Raw genomic sequence first — 19679 nt, forward strand, 5'->3', positions numbered from 1 at the left:
TAAATACTGGTTTTAGACAAGGTGAACAATTTAGCTCAAACCTTTTCGATCTTTCATATTTCAGTTTGACAAGGATATCTCAAAAATAGTGCTACAGAAGTGAAAGACAGAATGAATATTACTAGAAGTAGAGTCCATCCCATAGAAAAGCAGGCTGTCACTGCGCAATTCCTTTCCTCCAAGATTACATTTGCAACTGGCTGAAGATTCAGACCCTGCAAGTTGTAAAGTACTATGAAAGACAGACCTCGACCTGTCCTGAGAACATGGCAAACCAGAGGCTATCGCAGATGTTCACAGGGCAGAAGCCCATCTGCTGCAGAGCTGAGAAGGCTCAATTATAGGGACATCAGCTTTCAGAAGTCCCCAAGTCAAATGTTTCATACCTATTTTACTACTGGAGTCCGTAGAGTAGCGACAAATGTTACAATAAAATACACTGCACTTGAAAGGTGCTACTGAGAATTAAACCGGTGTTCATTTTGATCTTACATAGAAGGAAGACAAAAGTTACTTCTCAAAAGGTCCCAGGAGCTGCCATGCTTATATCCAACCAGGCCACAACAGAGAGAGAACCCAGTTCTCTCAAGCCTTTGGGTTTTCCTTCACAAAGACAGATTTCTTTAGATAAGGAAAAGGCAGATTTTAAACCACTCTGCTCACGCTCTCAGTGAAAGTCATGAGGGTCCACCTTTTCATAAAGAAACCATGCACACAATAAACAATTTCTGCCCATTAGCTGTCCTTTGCAGTAGAGTCAGCACCTAGGCATTCCTCACTATCTTACATCACTGCAGTACAAGCATGCGCAAGTTACTTAAGAACATTTTAGCCTTAAAAACCAAAACGAAACCCACACCTGCTGGCCTACTGAGAAGGCCTGGCTGTTGAACTGCTGGATGAATTCAGCAGCCATCTTGTCTGTGTCGTAGGGGTTGGAGTCAATGTTCTTCTTCTGTAGAAAATCTATCTCAATTGTCATTGTGCCAATACACTGCTTAGCCTTGTCAAAAGTGTATAAGGAAACTGTTTAAAAAAAAAAAAAGAAACAGCACATTTCAGAACAGCAAGGTCCCCCCACATATATTAAACATACTATAAGTTTGGCAATACATATTCTTCCATTCAGAATGAGTACTTAATAAAATTGAATATATTATTTCTGATAGAGGCCCTTAGTTCTCTTACATCCATATTCCACTACAAGATCAAAGATACAGCAAATGTATCTCCACTGAAAATCCCTGCATTTCTTTAAAAACTCTAATAGTCTCCTTTAAAACAGCTCAAACACCATGCAGGCTTTGGGGGATGAGGACAGTGAAAGCAAATTCACACATGCTGTAGTACCACGATAGCTACATCTACATCTAAGGGTTTGGAGGACATGTCTTCAGAAAGCCCAAAAGCAAGCATTAAGAGTAGTCTTGCCCAAAAAAGCAGTGACAAGAGGTCAGAACTGGTTTTCTATAGCAACAGATTGACTAGCTCTTTTCCAGATTAGGTAGCAGAAAGTGAGACCACCTGCAAATTCAAGTGCAGCAATACAATCTATCAGGCTTCTACAGCCCAAAATGAAGCATCAACTACCCTTCGTCTCTGACACAGAGCAAATAGCCCCTACCCCTGGGGTGCACTTGGGCCTATCCTAACACGCCCCAGGTTACCTTCAGTAATGCAGAATCAATTGAATGGCCCTTGAAAGGGGGCAGAAAGCAAAGTGGCATGGAAGGTACTTCACAGTCATTGCCAACTGCACCTAATCCCCACAGGTCCCACGTTACGCCATGTCAAAAACAAGAGGCCACTTAGGGCTGTTGCTGCTGGAGGAAAGAGGATACAAAGGAAAGAGCAGCATGGTCCACAACTTCAGGGATACTGCTTCCGCACAGCTGATCAGAAAGACAGGATCTCACAAAGCAGAGCACCCTAATGATTTGCAAACCAGACTGCAGCAAAGGACAGAAGCGGATGTTTCTCCAGAAGACTGAGGAACGTTACAGGTTTGCTTTGAATCTAGAGAAGAAAGTCTCATCTGATACAGAAGTCACAACTAAGGATAAAGCAGCAGGAGGTGAATAAGGGAAATGTACTTCACACACAACCTACTGTTTCCTATCAAGCCTCTGAGCAGTAGAATGGTTCCAGAATAAACCTGCAGGCTCCTGGGAAGATGTGACGTCAAAACAAGCACCCACCATGCTAGGATACATGATTCATTCAAGTTAAGAGAATAAAGAGAGCCTGCCTCTTGCTTAAGTTGTTACCAAAAGACACACAGGTCATCACAGCATGCACATTTAGCGTCCTTCCTGGTATAAGAACAGACTACCTAGAAATGAGCTGTCAAAGAAAGATCTTCCAGGAAATAGGGATAAAGATGAAACACTAAACCACTTCCTGAATTGAGGTGTATCTACTATATCAACTAGTCCTTTCAAAAAGGGGTATGGCGGCAGGGTTATCGCAAAAGCCACGGCTAATGAAGGAGGGACTTTGGTCCTGCAAGGGCACAACAGTTGTTCTTACCTTGCAGGTCACTTCAGGGCAGTTATTTCCTTTTACTTGCCTATCTCAGGGCTTTGTCAAACAAACGCTTCCAGAAAGAATATCAGTCCCTGGATCTGGTCACATCACAGAACCAAGGTGTCAACTGAATACAAGTAGTCCTTACATCAAGGACTGAATGCTGGGGGTGTCTGGTACAGAGGAGGACAGTAACGCACCACGAGGGGTACAGCCTGGTAAGCAATACACAGCGCCAGCTTCAAGAGCCTGTAACGTCCTAGAAACAGAGAGGCAGGCTGAGAAGGCAGCAGTGACCACCAGCCCTGCGTGTGCACCTCCAGCTGTAACACGGGAGCTGATGAAGCTGAACCGCACCCAAGGCAAGACAACCACTTCCACTCAAGGCACTCAACCTTTCCACAAAGGCAAACTTACCAGATTCATTCACCTGGAAAGCCTTTACCATAGCGTTAGCGGCTCAACGGGACTCAGCTTCACTGTAACACTAAGGGGTGGACTACATAGAAAAGGGACATTTAAAGCATAGTTTTCACATTATCAGGGGAACAAGACAAAGAGAGAGCCCTGGTAAATCACTAGTTTTATGAATACTTCCCTCTACCTGCAGAATAGCTTTACAAATCCTTTATACTCAGCAGGGAGTCATATGACATTTAGTCACTCTGCATAAAATTACTGCATTATTTTTCTTAATACATGCTCCCACATAGTTGGTAAGTTTATAGCAAGGTCTAGTACAAGTACAATCACAAATCTGCTCTAACAGCTAATCATGCTGAATATTAGTGTTTCTTTCCCCAAATAACTTTAGTACTAAAAAGCATTTATCTGTAAGCCAGCTGGCACATGTTACTGATCAGCAACCAAACAAGGGTGAGAAACAAATTAATTTATGGGTCTTCCCCCCTCATCACAGGCTATTCCTCAGTTTAAAAAACAAGACAAAACCAGCTAGCAAAAAGAAGCAAGCTTCCAAGCAAGATCTGGGAGGCATCTAGTTGTGTAGAAAGGCAAACAGACCCACTCCAGCTTGTCACTACAAGAGATCTACAAAGACATCAGACTTCACTCTTGACTACTGATCCATGCCCATGGACTTGCTGAGACCAAAGGAGCTGGGAAAACAAAGAGCCAAGGAGTGAGTTTTCCTAAGAGGACCTCACATCCAAACCTGTATCACTTCTCAGTCTAGGGCCTCCTCACTTTTTGACACAAGATGCAGTCATCAGCTCTGCCCACAATCCTCAAGTGAGAGGAGAATTCCCCGGAATCACTGTAAACACCTCAAACGGCAGAACAGCGGCCTAATGAACAGATCGCTCCACATCAACGACCCTGAGCCAGCCAACCATGAGAACAGGCCTCATCACAATCACCTTGTCAAAGAAATGGATGAGATGGCTGCCCCCAGGAGCACACGGGTAATTCCTGATGGTCAAAATGACAGACATGATCCATCACCTTGATGGGCTGTTCCAAAGAACATGGAGACCCTCCTAGAACAACAGGTGCTGCCAGGAGTTTGGTCAACACTCCAGAAGCTGCAGACAGACCAAAGAGCAGCACCTATAACCAACAGTGATGCCAGCCGTTCATAAACCAGAGGTAATGGTGACAGACAGCATGAATAAACGAAAGATAGAGCATGCAAGCTGAAAGACACAAATCAGCCCCCTCTTTGAACACTGGCAAAGGCTCGTCAAGCTCAATTAAGACTTGAAATTGGAATACAAATCTTCAGTTTGTACAAACTCGAGATGGCATCCCTTTCCTTTCATTACGCTGCAGAATATTCTAGTCAGTTATTGGTGAAAACATCGGTGCTACTCACAAAGCTCAGGACTCCAGCTATCCAGAGCACACTGCTGCCTTTTGGCAGCAATTAGCACTAAAACTCCCTGTTCTCAATACTCAAGTTTAGATGCCAAGAATATTCTCAATGACAACAGATTTTTTCTGTTAGCCGACAAGTGTTCTCCAAAGCCACAAGAACAGACTATGCAGGACATGTTAAATGTTCACACCTGCATGCGGACACAAATGTCGCACACAGAGCTATACTGATACACTGGCAGATGTCTGAAAAGAACGGTCAAAATAGTCCTCCAGGCTTTGAAAATGTTAAGAGACGGAAAGCCTGCAGATATGAGAGCAACTCCCTTTCACTAACGAGGGCCTCACATTACCTGAAGAAGGGCTGAAGATCTGAAACTTTCCAATTCAGTTTCATTTCAGTACGGACACACGGAATTCAGCTTTTATAAACATACGTCATGATCATGCTGCTGTCCAACTTACCATCTATCTCTTGGCCGATGGAAAGTCCAGCCCATTTTCTCTGTAAAAACAAGACAAATACTTCAGAAAGCCTGTCCGTCAGTAGAACAAACACCCACTCAAAGTCAGCACCCTCACCCAGAAAAGCAGGCTCCTCCATGAGAACCTTAAGCAGCAGCAAAAAAGGGCAGAATGGGATCTTACGAAGACCCCCAAATTAACAGGAAACAAGTCAAAAACATGGAATCATTTCTATTAATGATTCTATTTTCTGGCCTCAGAAGGTTGTTCTGTCCAACCTCCTTTATGTTTTTGGTCACCCCACTGTCTCGGAGGCAGGAGTTGTCGTACTGGATAGGGCGCTTTGTCATTCTGCTCGGTTTCTACCAAAGCTCTGCTGCTGATCACACAAGAGGTAGTGCAACAGGCAAGAAAGGCTGCTACACACTCCATCAGCATTTTAAAAGCTTACATGTGTATATTAGTTGCAAGAAATAGTTGTAATGTGCTTTAAGTCATAAAATTACCTAAACCAAAACTTGTTCAGAGAACTAGTAAGAATGAAACTGTTCAAATCCCTTCGGTCCCTTCAAATTCCTCTGAAAAGATTTGTGCAGCACAGAACTGCATGAGAAGTGAGAAATGGTTCCATACGACATGAAAATCTATGACCTTTACTATGCCAAAAGTTCTGGCTTGGTAACTGCAAAAATGGTACTTTTCCAGTGGCCCTTGTGCTACAGATTGGCCAGCGTGTATCTACAGTCCACATCTCAGGCTACGCGGTATTCAGCCTCTCAAATATCTAAACCTCAGAGAGGCACGAATGACCAAAATAAATAAGCATTATTACACAAGGCTCAGGTAAGATTGCATTTGAAATGCTGTACTTTATGGTCATTTATGTTTGGCTTTTTATCTAGAAGGAACAAGTCTGGGAGAAGGAATACAATGACCTTTTCTAAAAAATGAAAATTTCTCCCTATATGCCCTCTCCAATATGTTCACGGTTCAAGCTTAAGGAAAGAATTCCCTTGGGATAGCAGAGATCAACCTGTTAGAAATCGAAGCCCAGAGCAGGAACTCTTACTTGTACTTACTGGTATTCCCAAGAAGGTGAAAACAAAATATGTTTCCATATTTAATCTTGTGCTTCACAGCCTCCGCTCTTTACCTGTAAGGCCAGGAATAATTCTCTCCCTTCCCTTGACACTCTAGTTCTTCAGCAAAAGATATCCTCAACTCACCCTCACCTGAAGTACCAGGCACTGGCGACCACCAGTGCAAGAACGGTGGGCAGGCACACTGCTACTCCTGCAAACACTGGGCTTTGCTTAAACCCCCCAGGTTAAGCCTTTCACCAAATTTCAGGACAGGAAGGAAAGCTGTCCAAGTTCTGCTAGAAAGATGAGTTAGGACAGCTCAATTCCTATGTTCATTTGGGTGTTTTCTGCCAAGAAGTTTGTTGTCACTGCATGGCCCTTCATCTTTTGGGCTCTGCAGTTCATAAAATTTTTCATGGCTTTTGGTACTTAGGCCTAAGAGTTAAGATTATTACAGAATAAAGGCGGTGAAGAACTTTCTGTGCTTCATGAATGCGCAACAGACTTTCTTGGAGGTCCTGGAGCCTAAGTGCACATTACATGACCCTCCGTGAATACATGAGGTAAACACACATTTTACGTAACGCTAGTTGCAATTATCCAAGGCATCAGGAAATACTGGAAATTAAATCCTAACACCAGGAATACTCAAATAAAACATTTCTATACCAGCAGCTCTAACACTTGCTACCAAAGTCACTTTTTAGGGGTAAGCAACCTACCTCATTCCTTAGCGGAAGAGATCTCCTGGCTCTACAAATAACCTCTGGAATCTACAAAATTCAGCCCTAGACCATGAAGGCATCTACTTCAACCCTGCGATACAAATATCCTCTACTGATAACTGTTTTTCAGTTTGGGCATCACAAATCATAGCAAGACATATGGTTAACATAGCATCCTCTTCACCCACTCATCCAGACAAATCTGAATTTGAACAAGACATCAAAAAGCAAAAAGAAGTTTTGGGGTCTACGTTAAGTCATCTGTTGAGGAAATAAAAATTGTGTTTGCAGCATAGAGACTCAACTTCTAGGCCAGTTACTAGCAGGAAAATATGATAGCATTAAACCAGCGACCATGGTCGACGCAGCTTTATGTTATGCGACTCACTGCGTAAGCCAGTTAAAGGCTACAAGATTAGTTTTTCTATTTAGAAGTTAATTGTATCAATTATTTATTCTAACCATCACTTACCATGTGATAACTTGACTTAATTAAGAAAGAGGAGACACGTTAAATCTATTTTATGCATTAAATTGCACTTTGCATCTATAAACACTGACAATGACTGAATATAGTCAATAAAACTTCCCACAGGCCTTTTAAAAGAGCAACACAGCAAAGAAAACCCTTTAAAATCAAGGGAAACCAGGAAACAATAAAAATTCACACAGAATAGCAGACATTGCTTAGGCTTTTCTTTTTGCAATAGTCCGTTTCTGGTGGTTTTTTAAAGGTTGAATGACACATTTTCTAGTATTTTTATCCCATTGTACACTAAAAAATAGATTGAAGTAATATAAGCAAGTTTGCTTCAACTATCGTAAAAGTCTCCTTGAAATTCTGCTGTCAGAAATCAAATTTGTAGCATACATTTATGCAGACATTTCCCTCCAATTAGAAAAGTTATCTTCAGTCCTGATTTCAAAAAAGATTTTGCTTATTCTATAGCAACACACTAAGTCAAACCATACAGTACCTGGGGCAAGCTGAATGCGATGCTGCCAGGAACAACTGAGGAATGGGTTCTCAGCGTGAAAATGTATTTGTGGTTGGGAGAAGTCTTCACAACAACATGTCTAGAAGAGAGAACAGTATTTTACTTTGATATATATCCAGGAGGATTTTGCAATGCTCCCAGTGCTGTGAGAATTCAAAAGAAAGAAGCCAGCTTATATCTGGTCCTATAAGGAAAAAAACAAACGCTTTAGACCTACAGCATGATGCAGGCACACAGTGGTCTTTCACAGGAGTCCATCGCCTTCAGCGATATAACGTGATCTCAAAGCCCAACTGCGAGACATTGTACTAATAATTACGACTTACATTCCCCCACCAGTAGCCCTTTACTTCAGGAATTGCACTATACAAATGTGAGAGAACCAAACTGTAACCACAAAGACCAAGGTCGCTATATCTAAAAATCAACACTGGTTTCACATCTCAAGCATCTAACGCCAAACCATCAATATTTTACCCCAATACAAGCAGTATAGCTGTGATATCAACAAGAAATAGATGCAAAGCCTCTACAAGGATCTTAGTGTCTTGTTTACAAGTTTGATCTCAGAAAAAAATGGAAGGAATTTCTGTACAAAAAGTAAAATCACATCGGCGCTGAGGCTGTCCCTCCTGTTTGCTAGTGACCAACAGACCTGGAACTCAGACAGCATTTGAAGACCAGCACCACTGTTATAAAAACTGAACAACACAAACAGTCAGGAGCAGCCACAGCAGCAGCAATCGCATGTGCCTGTCTGTCACTCTCAGAAGCTAAGCTGTCAGGAACAAAGATACTCAAAAGCTGCTTATAGTTATCCTCAGAGCATGCCTGATAGCTCTTATCATGTGATAGGCAGACTTCTTTTTGGCATAAGAAAGCAAAACAAAAGGAAGATGGGATTTGTGGGCACTGGTGGCAGGGACAATGGCAGAATCAGGTTCCACCTCATCATCATCTTCTTCACAGCTGCCTGTACTTTAACTACCCATAGTGTATGAGGTCACCAGCTTGTGTGGCCTGTGGTGTTCCCCTCTCATCCATGGTCAGAAACTAAGGGCTAGATGAACGATGCGAACAGCCAAGGCCCACACTCCTGGCCATCCTCCCTCCCTGGCAGTGAATGGATTACATGCACATATGCTCCGTATATTTTCATTTGCATATGCACAGTGAATCCAGCACCATCCAAAAGCAGATCTGCTGCACACGTATACATTGGCTACATCGTGTATGCCTAACAGCTTCAGCCACATGGCAGGAAAGAACATATGGCCCTCTGAAACTAGAGGAAATGTATGGCCTGCAGAGCCAAAATCACCAGACATCGCTAGCTTTAGCCCAAACAGACAGGGAAGCTTGCAAAACCTTTCCAGGAACTGCTAGCGCTTGATGGCATAGCAGGGTAAGAAAGCGTTGGAAACATATCACACAGGGATACATATCTCCTCTGTCAGGTGGACCAGTGAGTTGACCTTCACTGGTTCTGGCCCTAAATCACCCATTAGTTGCCTAAAACCCCAGCTGCAGAGACATGCACCCTTCCTTTTCCATCTCCTCCTGCCCCAGGCACAAATCCAGAAACCTGTTACAGGTGCTATGGTTTCCTATGAATCTTACAGAGGGAGAGCAAGGCATCAACTGGTGCTTCATGGTATCAGGGGAGGTTTCTGAGGACTGGGAGAAATCAGAGGTCACTCCTATCTTCAAGGGCAAGAAGGAGGATCCAAGGAACTACAGGCTGGCCAGCCTCACCTCAGGCCCTGGGAAAGTGATGGAGCAACTAATCCTGGAAGCCAAACATGTTAAGGGATAAGAAAGTGACTGGGAGTAGTCAGCATGGATTTACAAAGGAAAATCATGCCTGAGCAATGCCTTTCACCTTCTAGGACGAAATGGCGAGCTCCGAGGATGAAGGGAGAACAGTGGATATTGTTTCTCTCAACATTAGCAAAACTTTCTACACTGCCCCGCACAACAGTCCTTACAAACTGATGGAATACGGAGTAGGTATGCAGGCAGCACAGTGGATTGAACACTGCCTGAACCGCTGGGCTCAGAGGGTTGTGACCAGCAGCACAAAGTCCAGCGCCAGGCACTTCACTACTGCTGTACCCACCCCAGGTGTCCACACTGGGGCCAAAAATATTTAAACTCTTCATTAATGACCGGGTCTAGAGCACAAGTCTGGTGAGGAGCAGCTGAGGGAGCTGGGGTTGTTTAGTCTGGAGGAGGCTGAGGGGAGACCTTATTGCTCTCTACAACTGCCTGAAAGGAGGCTGCAGCGAGGTGGGGGTCGGTCTCTTCTCCCCAGTAACAAGCTATAGGACGAGAGGAAATGGCCTCAAGTTGCGCCAGGGCAGGTTTAGGTTGGATGTTAGGAAAAAGTTCTTCACCAAAAGGGCTGTCAGGCCCTGGCCCAGGCTGCCCAGGGCAGGGGTTGAGTCCCCATCCCTGGAGGTATTCAAAAGAAGAGTGGACGTGGTGCTCGAGGACATGGTATAGTGATGGACTTGGCAGTGCTGGGTTAACGGTTGGACTCGATGATCTTAAGGGTCTTTTCCAACCTTAACGATTCTATGATTCTATGACCAGGATGATGGGACAGAGTGCACCCTTCGCCGCTCTGCAGACGACACACCTGCTGATTGTGCTGCCTTTCAGAGGGACTTTGACAGGGCGGAGATAAGGGCTGACACAAATCCCTTCAAGTTCAATAAAGGAAAATGCAAAGTCCTCCACCTGGGGAGGAATAATCCCATGCACCAGTACAGGCTGGGGGCCAACTGGCTGGAAAGTGGCTTTGCAGAAAAAGACCTGGGATCCTGGCGGACAACGAGTTGAAGGTGAGCCAGCACCATGCCCCCGCAGCAAAGACAGCAACATCATCTCTGGCTGCATTAGGAAGAGCGCTGCCAGCAGGCCAAGGGAGATGATCCTTCCCAGAATGAATGTTGCTCCAAGGACCGTTTCATTTTAAATTGAGTAGCAGATAAAACAGAGAAGCTGTCCAGGAAGCAGGGACTGAAATCAGGAGGTTTCCAGCACAGAGTGTATCAGCCTGAGTAATTCAAATTAATATCAATACACAACCAACTGGAAAGCAAGGTATTATGTTGCAGAGTGTTAGACAAAGATGCCTGTAGGCAAAATACAAGTTCCAGCTATGATACTGGAATACCTCACCGAGAATATGCTTGATGACAAATAACACCCTACTAGAAGCAGCTCTTCAGATAGTAAAAGACCAAAGATTAAAGATTCTTAAGACTGAGATTGATCCTGAGCAGTGCACTGTTTGGCTTGAAACACAACAGTGACTTCAAAGCGTATGGATTCAGCATTTCTGCGGGAAGAAACAAACTCCACCATTGTTGAGTTTCACTTCAAAGAAGCAAAATGCAAGCAAATGAGGATATCTGGTAAAAATACTGGGTGGCAGGCGGTGTATACAAATTAAAGCTACTATATTAGAGCATACCATTCACCAAAAGCATTTCCAGCAGTCCAGAAACATAGCAAAGCCTGACAGCAGGCAAATAGCAGGCAAATGGATGCCAGGAAGAAAAAGATGGGGGGGGAGGGAAATCAGGTTTTTGAAAGAAATCTCTAGCCAAGTGAGAAGATTAGGAAAGGTCAAATCCTGACACATTCTTCGAGAAAAATCTGCAAAAGGCACAAGAACCACTATGTTTCTTCTCAAAGCAAGCAGGAGTAGGCAGTCTCCAACAGGCTGTAAGCAACCTAAGTATTAAGAATATTCAAAATAAGGCAATAGCAGGAAGAACTAAATGCATTTTCCTACAGCGATGTTCGCCAGGAAGGAGCCTGGAGAGCTCATGGAGACACATGGGGGAAATAAACCTCATTAACAGCTTCTGCTTATAAACGAACAAAAGGAACAATGAGTCACCAGGGCCAGATATCTCCCAAGAGCTCTAACAGATGAAACTGCTGCTCTAATTCCTGTGTAAAGCCTTGCCTGAACCGATCAGAACCAAACCATGGCCGTGATGCCAGTTCTTAAGAAGGGCTCCAGACCAGGCCCAGGAAACCGTCAGTTGCTAAGTCTGCTGGCCAGGCTGAGCAAACCGACAGAAACTATGACAGATAACATTAACCTGTGTGTCCACTAGTTTTTATGTTCGTGAAGAGCAAGCCTAGCTTTTTTAAAGGAGAGGATAGCTTATATATCTACGCAAAGGTGCCAGTAAGCATCTGAACAATATGGGCAGATGTGCCTCTAGTGCATGTTTGGAAACCCCTGTAAATTATGCAGCAAGGCTTCTCAAGGGCTCTTCAGATAACTAAACTGGCATGAGAGAAGAGGGATGGTCTTCCCATGTAAAAAGCAGGAATAAAAGATAAGAATAATTAGTCAGTTCTCAACATAAAAAAATTTGCCATTGAGATCACTTGCCCTGGCTTCCTCCCAGACCGTTGTCCCTTCACTGCCTGGGTGTTTTCAGCACTTGTTTCTCTCTCCAAAATACATTCGGAGTCCTCAAGACAGAAGTATGTCACAGGAACTTAAGACGGTGGAACTTATCAAACCAACACGGTACTATAATAACACACTGCATCCCATGAAGTCATGCGTCACAAAATGGTGACTCATACTTGTCCAACTTACAGGATGCGAAAAATGAAGCATGAAGCAGAAAATGAAGCATGAAAAGATCTACAGTAGCATCTTGGGGATCCAAGGTCAAACTCCCAGCCCTAGACCGTGAGCACCAAATGGAAGCATTAAAGCAAAGCCCTTTGTGTAGCTGTTACCAAAAAAATATTCTGTGCAGCCAGTCATGGTTAGCACGACACAAACCAGATCTGCTGACTGCGTGCAAGCTACTGCAGCAGATCATAAGGACGGTCTTGCTCAGTATATCTGCAATGCAGCAGAATGACTACATCCTTCAGTCGCAGCTGAATATCATGATGTTTCTCTGTACTCCAGTCTTACACTTTTCAAAGCGATTTACAGCATCTGCTCACAACCAAACATATGCTGCTTTCTTTATGAGCCCCAATTTCTAGAAATAAGCAGCTCTTGGAGAGAATCGGTACAGCCAGAATCGTGGCCAGCCTGCTTACCAGGCAAGTCTCGGGATATCGTTTCCTGCAGGCTTCCATAAGCGCGATGAAGGAGGGTTCTCAGCGTGCACGGAGAGCAGCCAGCTGCTGCAGGTCTGGAAGCTGGGTCCCTCCAGGACATTCATATTTGAGGAAATTAGCATTTTTATAATGCATGAGGTACAATGCTCAGTTCAGGTATTTTTGTAAGTCAATTACTTTGAAAAAATCTACTTGGAGAAAAAACATCATTTGAAGATAGCAGGACACTACCCTGCCCAAGCAGATACTGTTGCCTGCTTCTGACTCTAAAAGTTGTACTTGTTCAGGGCTTTTTTTAGGGGCAGTGTTTTTGTTCTGGTTTGGTATTTTATATTACAGGTGAGCTTGTGAAATCACAGGTCAGTTAATCACCGAAGGGCCAGGACAGCTCTCCAGGGTAGCAGCACAGCAGACTAACAGAAGAAAAAGAGGCAAGTCTTACAACACATCGCTCCCTTGCTCCCCACAGTTCACAGCCACTTCGTTCTCCATCCGTAGCAGAATTCATCTGGGCCACGTATTTTTTGCTAAGGCCCTAAGTGTATCATTCAATAGCTTTTTATAACATTTTTTCCCATTTTTCAAACCCAAGCTCTTCCACCTTCTGCTGCATGTGATCCTCTCTCTTTCTGCTGAAATTAATTCCTTCTATCTACAACCTACATATTGAAATCCTTTAGAGAGCCACCATACAGTTTTAGCAAAGCAAGGAAACTAATTATTTGAATTGGCTTCTTTTAATACAAAGCCCTTCTGTGTGGGCTGGGCTGAAAAATTAGTGTGTTTTCTTCCTTTCTCACAAAAGTAAAATCCAGAGTCAGCTTCTATCAGTCACCACAGAACTGTAATTAAAGAATCCAAATTGTTGTGCCCACACTCTGGTTTTCTTCCCCTTTTGTTCTTGTGCACGAAAACCCCTAGAACAAGAGAGTTTCTACTGACGCTGCTCAGCACTCCAATATGATGTGAAAGTGAGAAGATGCCCCTAGTAACACAATTAAATGATAAAAATCTACTTGAAATAGCTCAAATATTCTAACTATGTAACAGGAACAACAGCAAAAACAAAAAAAAAAAAATCAAAAAAGGCCTGAAGCCCTTCATTAAAATGGTGATTATAATTAGTTAAGCAGATCCAGTTCCCAAGCAAGAAATGCTTCAGAGAAAAATTTACCATTTTTTCAGTATCTCCAGTCCTGCCAAAGAGGCACATTTGAAGTTTTGGTCTCTAAAGACGCAGAAGTTTTGTTAATTAACCTACTGTATTCACCTTCCCAAATCTGAAATTCCATTCCACCTCCATCCAAATTTTGAAAACAATTGCTTTTTGGTTAAAAGTTGAAAGAGCAACAGTGCACACTTACTGCCCAGATTGGAAGTCCTTCTCATTCACCACAGCACAGTTGGTTAACGACAGTTCATCAGTGGGACATCTTGCTGCTTGCATAGGCTACAAAAGAGAGAGAGGAAAAAAACTATCAAATAAAATTTTATTTTTCCTTTACTAAGCCAAGCCTCAAAACTTCTATAAATCCATAGAACACAAATAGGTCTCATGAGTATTAACATACTCTGCGACCATAGTCCACTGGCACTGACAAGCTCCTCTTCCTCTCTTCACCGTTTCTCTAGACACTTCTGTTTGATATAGATGTTTGGAGCCAAACGCCCTTCATTTTGTGAGTCTAGTATACCTTATATTTTCTACCACACCTAGGAAAGTACCTAAAAATTACCTAGGGAAAAGCCTGCAAGGCAAATGCTGTTAACTTGCAATTCCCCTGAACCCTGCAACACGCCAGCAGGCAGCTAAGCGTTCACTGGAGGGCATTTCTTGCCAAGTAAAGAGACACTGGGATATTCTGAAAGCTGGTAAGGCAAAGCAGCCTAGAGGCAGAGCAGTTCCACTACAACCCTGGGTAACCTGATCTCACATTGCTGCGCTCGGTTAGAGAGACCGCGTGGCGAAAAGAGGGCAGAATAAAGATGTTCCCTTTCTTCTTTCCTCACTTTACTCTGAAAACTGAAATCCGAGCACATCCATTCTGGCTATACATACTTTGAACAAAGCAGTACAGGGCAGCACTGAAAGTCTGCTGGAAGGTTTAATTCTCAGCCAGCTGCTATCCAACTCCACAGAACCTCTGTATAAAACTTCTCAAAAGAAGTATCATGATGCAAATAATATTTCCTACTCTATAGGAAACATCACAGATCAATAACAAACAGAAGAAAATTAAGTTAAACAGGCAGTTCCAGCCTATCACTATTAAAAAAAATCACTGCAACAAATTTTGCAGGTGTGTCCTCCCCCTCCTTTTTTTTTTTCCCCCTAAAGTCAAAGGAGCAATCTGATTTCAAGGGTATCTGTTCAACTTTTTTCCCCTCCACTATTACTCACGAATCAGCAGCTAAAATAACCAAATACCACCACCCTCCGCCCAGGCTGCCCCATCCTGTTACGGGGCAGCACACAGCACATAGCAGGAGTGCAGCAGAGTACCACCAAAGAGAAACTGCAGCCCTTTCCTCCATCCCTAACCCCATCTGCTTCTGCAGAATTATTCCACAAAACAGTGGCTGAAAGATGAAAACTGGCCTCAAAATGCCTCTAGAAGTAGAGAAAAGGATGGAAAAGGTGAGATGTCTCCAACATTAGCTGTAGACCGAAACAAATAATTTGGAAAAAAGCTAACCTTGACCCCCCAGGATGTTATTTTTAGAATGAAAGCACAACTGTTTTCTTTGTCAGCTACAAATTTGCAGGCAGTGCAACAGAAACTATTTGTCAGTGTCAACCTATTGCTAAAAGCAATTCCGAATGGATTTTCTCTTAAGACACCCTTAAATCCCAGCAACAAGAGAAGGAAACACACTGATCCTAACGCACACATCTCGATAATTTCCCATGAGTTAACATCCAGCTCCCCCTTCCCCCCTACGCCTTTGGGCCATTTGAGAAAAGAATCGGAGAAAATTCATCCCCGTGCGGACTGAAGCAAGCCTGCCCTATAGCTCAAATCAACTTTTTATGTCGTAATGTAATTCTTCTAGAGTACTTGCTATTTAGAGAAGGACTAATTCATTATTTTTACTGAATAATGCTCAATTGCCCTTGACATATGTGACAATAGAAAAGGATTCCATTTTCAGCCCTGAAACAGATTTATCTACCTGAGTCTGAAGTGTAATAAGAGATCCAATTAAATATTCTTGTAATAAAAAATATATGAACATCAGTGGACTTCTGAAATACACAACCTGCCGGTTAAGGCTCACCATCTTTGGGCCCTTCACACAAAAAAGGATTCACCATTTTATCATTTCTCCCTCCATTTGTGAGGGGACTATTTCGTCAAGGGCATGCCCGGCTAAAACGCATTAGGTAGGATATTTCGAGAAAACTGAACACTGCTTCTGGATTAAAGCTTTTTACAGCACTAGTCCTCAACTGCATTTTTAATCCTTACTGACAAACTGCTTCCTACAGGTTAGCAGCAAGCGCCTGGCAAAGTTGCCATCCTTGTGCGTTATTCCTGTCCGTCTTTGGGAACGTGCAAGCTTGGCTTAAATGAAATGCATAAATATAAAGCAACGCATTTCAAATCCAGCACCAAGGGCTCCTTTTGCAAGCTCCACAATGTGATAGGTGCGTGGCAAAAGATCCTTGGGTATCTGACACGTGAAATAACGTAGCTGCTTCTGCAGCAGTATCAGCACTGGCTGTGCTAGCCATCCCATAGCCCAGCACATTCTCCTTCTGGGGTGCTGGGCAGAAGTCCGTTTCTCCTTTGGCAATGACCGACGTTTCAGACCGCATCTGTAATCTGCGCTGTGCTCCCAGCTCTCCAGTATATGCCCTCCTCAAGCTCCAAGACCATTTTGCAGAACTTCAATACATTATCAATATACGGAAGTGTTTTTAACATAATACAGCTGCTGCAGGAAAAGGGCGTCACCCAATAGACAGGTTTTCATGAGTGTACAAGGGACAATTTGAGGAAATCTGGTCATTTAAGAGATGATTAAACTGGAAAGCACCCAGACAAGAAGGAGGAACACACTGATGGGGCGAATCGCAGGGGCTGCCTCTTGCCTCCCCCCTCCTCACCCCAGCGCTCACATCCCCAGAACTGCTGCTCGCAGGGACGCTCGTCGCGTCTGTCAAGTGACAGAGCTGTCGCGGCAAGGACGTGGGCATTGGCTGCTCCTGAATAAATCCTTCTGGCATAAATGCAGTCCAAAGCTGTAACGTGAGCCACCGGAGCCTGGAGGGCTGTCATATGCAGGGGTAGAACTGTCAAGGAACACTTTAAGCTCCTGCATTTTGGGTTCCAGCTTCCCAGGACACCAGCACAAGGACTCCCGGAACCCTGCACCCTCTCCCCTTCTCTGCCATCCAGCGCTCTTATTGCCTGCACTCGCACACCACACCTCAGGGAACAGAGGAAGCAAAACCCTTAAGAGTATTTCTAAGAAATCTTCGAGTAAATTTACACAAGCTAATTTTAAGCTAACTAGCAGGTTACTGCTAGCAACTAGGCAAGGCAAGCTAAAGCTCAGCTCTAGCAAACCACTAGAGCAGATCTTGCAGCTGACAGCGAATGCCATCTGCTGCAGTTACGCTGCCGTCAATACTAGTTTGAAGGTGACCCATAGACATCTTCACAGGTTGCAGTTACGTCCGTGTCCACAATATAGATAGATTAGGCTTGAAGTAGCAAAAGAAGCCTTCCCTGCCTCCAGTTATTGTTCTGGTTTATGCAAGGAGGAGGCTCCAAGGACAGCGAAGTTCTAGGGAGGGGACTCCACACCTGAGACAGTGCCTTCGTTCTAAAGCATCCTCAGCTAGAGGCATCCCTCATCCACCTACGGTCATGCAGCAGCCGCTATTAAATCCACGTCTACGCAGAGGTCTACTCCGATATTCCTTCTGTTTACCGAGAGAAAAACGAGACCACACGATGCACTGATAAATCTTGTGCTGAAAGACAAACGTGAAGGACCTCACCTTTGGATTTATGACAAAGCAATAATGTTGCCTCTACTCTTCTGCTACTGAGCTGATGCTAACCATGAAAATCCAGTGCCGGGAGGCTCGGTGATGCTGATATATTTTATTTTTGCAACATAAAAGTTGCCCCAAAGAACAAATACCTTCCTAACAACCACCATAATGTCTAATCTTTCCAAGATTTTGTTTCTAAGTTGCATGGATTCCAGTTTTCCTTCACAAAAATATGAAACTGAGTTCGTCTTGCATTTTAGGAGAGCTCAGCCCAGAAAGCAATGCTAAGTTATTTGGGTATTTTCATACATACATAAAACACATCTTTTCTCCTTCTGAATTTCAAGACAAGCATCCGAAGCAAAAGCAAAGCACTGCTTGTTTAAAATATGACTTGGGAAAAGAATGAATAATAAAATCTCTGGGATATTACACATAGTACACTATATTACGTTGTTGTGTGGGTGAGCACATAGTATAAAAATATGGTTAATATTTGTGAATTGTTAAGGCTGATGATAGAGGAAGCTAAAGAAAAACATGTTTCCCATTACTCGGACCTCACAGGAGATAAGTTGGTGGTGCATAATAGAAGTGCGCTACTACCTGTCAGTTGTTATTGAACAGAAGAGCTAAAATATTACATGCTAAGGCAGAGATGCTCTTCATTTCACACAGCTTAACTCGTTTCATTTCCTAATCCCACCCAAGAGATTATGAAACAGCTTCTAAAGCTGAGGCAGGATCTGTTCTGTGCACTGTTTCTATGGGGTTTATATAAGCCAAATAGCGTTAGTGTTATAAGTTTAAAATTTTTCTTTGTGTAAAACATACAGACATAGATATACATGCGTACACGTACATGCGTATGTACATAGATGTAATTTCTGTCGTGCCGATGTTGGCAGACAAGCGTTAGGAACGTGACGACTCTGGCTACTAGAAATTTAAGTTTCCTCTGTAGAGCCCGCTGCCAGCTGCACAGAAACGGGGATCCCCACTCCATAACAGCTGTTAGGCGCCAAAGTACCTTTAAGCCCAGAGCTTCATCACCCAGGGAAGAGGGCAACAAAGAACCCGTGCAGGAGTTACGCTCAGGAAGAGAGTTTAGTCCATATTTACTAGGGACCGAGCAGATGTGTGCCTGCCTGGTGGCTGATTCAAAGGTGTTCGAAGTCAAACACTCATTCACCACTAAAAGGCTGCAAATAAAATTAGTTTGAAAGGAAGAATTGTGATATTAAAGGAGCTCTGAAGATAAACAGGAAACTGAGATGATGATGTGTAGACCCTACCTTATCCAAGACTATGCTCCTGATGGAAAGCAGACATGCATGAAGCATTGCCCGATGTAAAGATCCAATGGATCAAGTGACAACAGAGCCTGAGATGAACATTAAACTGCAAACATCAGGAGCCAGCTGCACACAGACAACAAACACCCGCTCTAGCACGCAGAAAGCGGAGCTGCAGCAGAGCTGGGTCAGCAATAGCCTGGGAGAAGGAGACAAATCAAGCTCTCCCAGCACAGGAAAGCCTGAAGAGGATTATGGCTACCTTCTCTCTACAGACACACACACCATGGAGCTGAATAACAGGGAGGAAAAACAACTCTACACTAAAGGACAGAAGAAATTGCTATAAATGATAGCTACACTATCACAGCTAATGAGCAGCAGCTAAGAAAGGGTTCCTAACCAGCAGAGGAAGCCAGCACTGTAACAGCCTATAGTGGGAAGCAGCAAAGACAAAGCCAAAACTCCTTTAAAGGCAGCATTCAGTAATACTTATGAAAGGGATGACAACATGATGCCTACAACAGGCACCAGACCCAGCAACAGGAGATGTTCTAAATGCTGTGTTTCTAAAATGTAAAAAATAAATCAATAAATAAGGAAGTTACTAGCTTGTAAAGGGTTTTTCT

General features: G+C 43.5%; 1 protein-coding gene across 4 annotated transcripts in view; it reads right to left on the minus strand.

The window, feature by feature from the left end:
- The window catches only part of NSF (N-ethylmaleimide sensitive factor, vesicle fusing ATPase), an 82612-nt gene that overhangs the window by 55047 nt on the left and 7886 nt on the right, over nt 1-19679 (minus strand). For 3 of the 4 annotated variants that reach the window (XM_082331626.1, XM_082331627.1, XM_082331628.1), the window contains exons 2-5: nt 14112-14197; nt 7612-7711; nt 4828-4867; nt 860-1026 (exon numbers count right to left, since the gene is read on the minus strand). In XM_082331626.1, the coding sequence (XP_082187752.1) occupies nt 860-1026; nt 4828-4867; nt 7612-7711; nt 14112-14197 (393 nt within the window). Of the gene's footprint in view, nt 1-859; nt 1027-4827; nt 4868-7611; nt 7712-12726; nt 12802-14111; nt 14198-19679 lie in introns of those variants that run through there. The other variant, XM_082331629.1, reaches the window with a different exon arrangement.

The sequence above is a fragment of the Platalea leucorodia genome, assembly GCF_965183815.1.
Source record: "Platalea leucorodia genome assembly, chromosome: 22".
NCBI lineage: Eukaryota > Metazoa > Chordata > Aves > Pelecaniformes > Threskiornithidae > Platalea > Platalea leucorodia.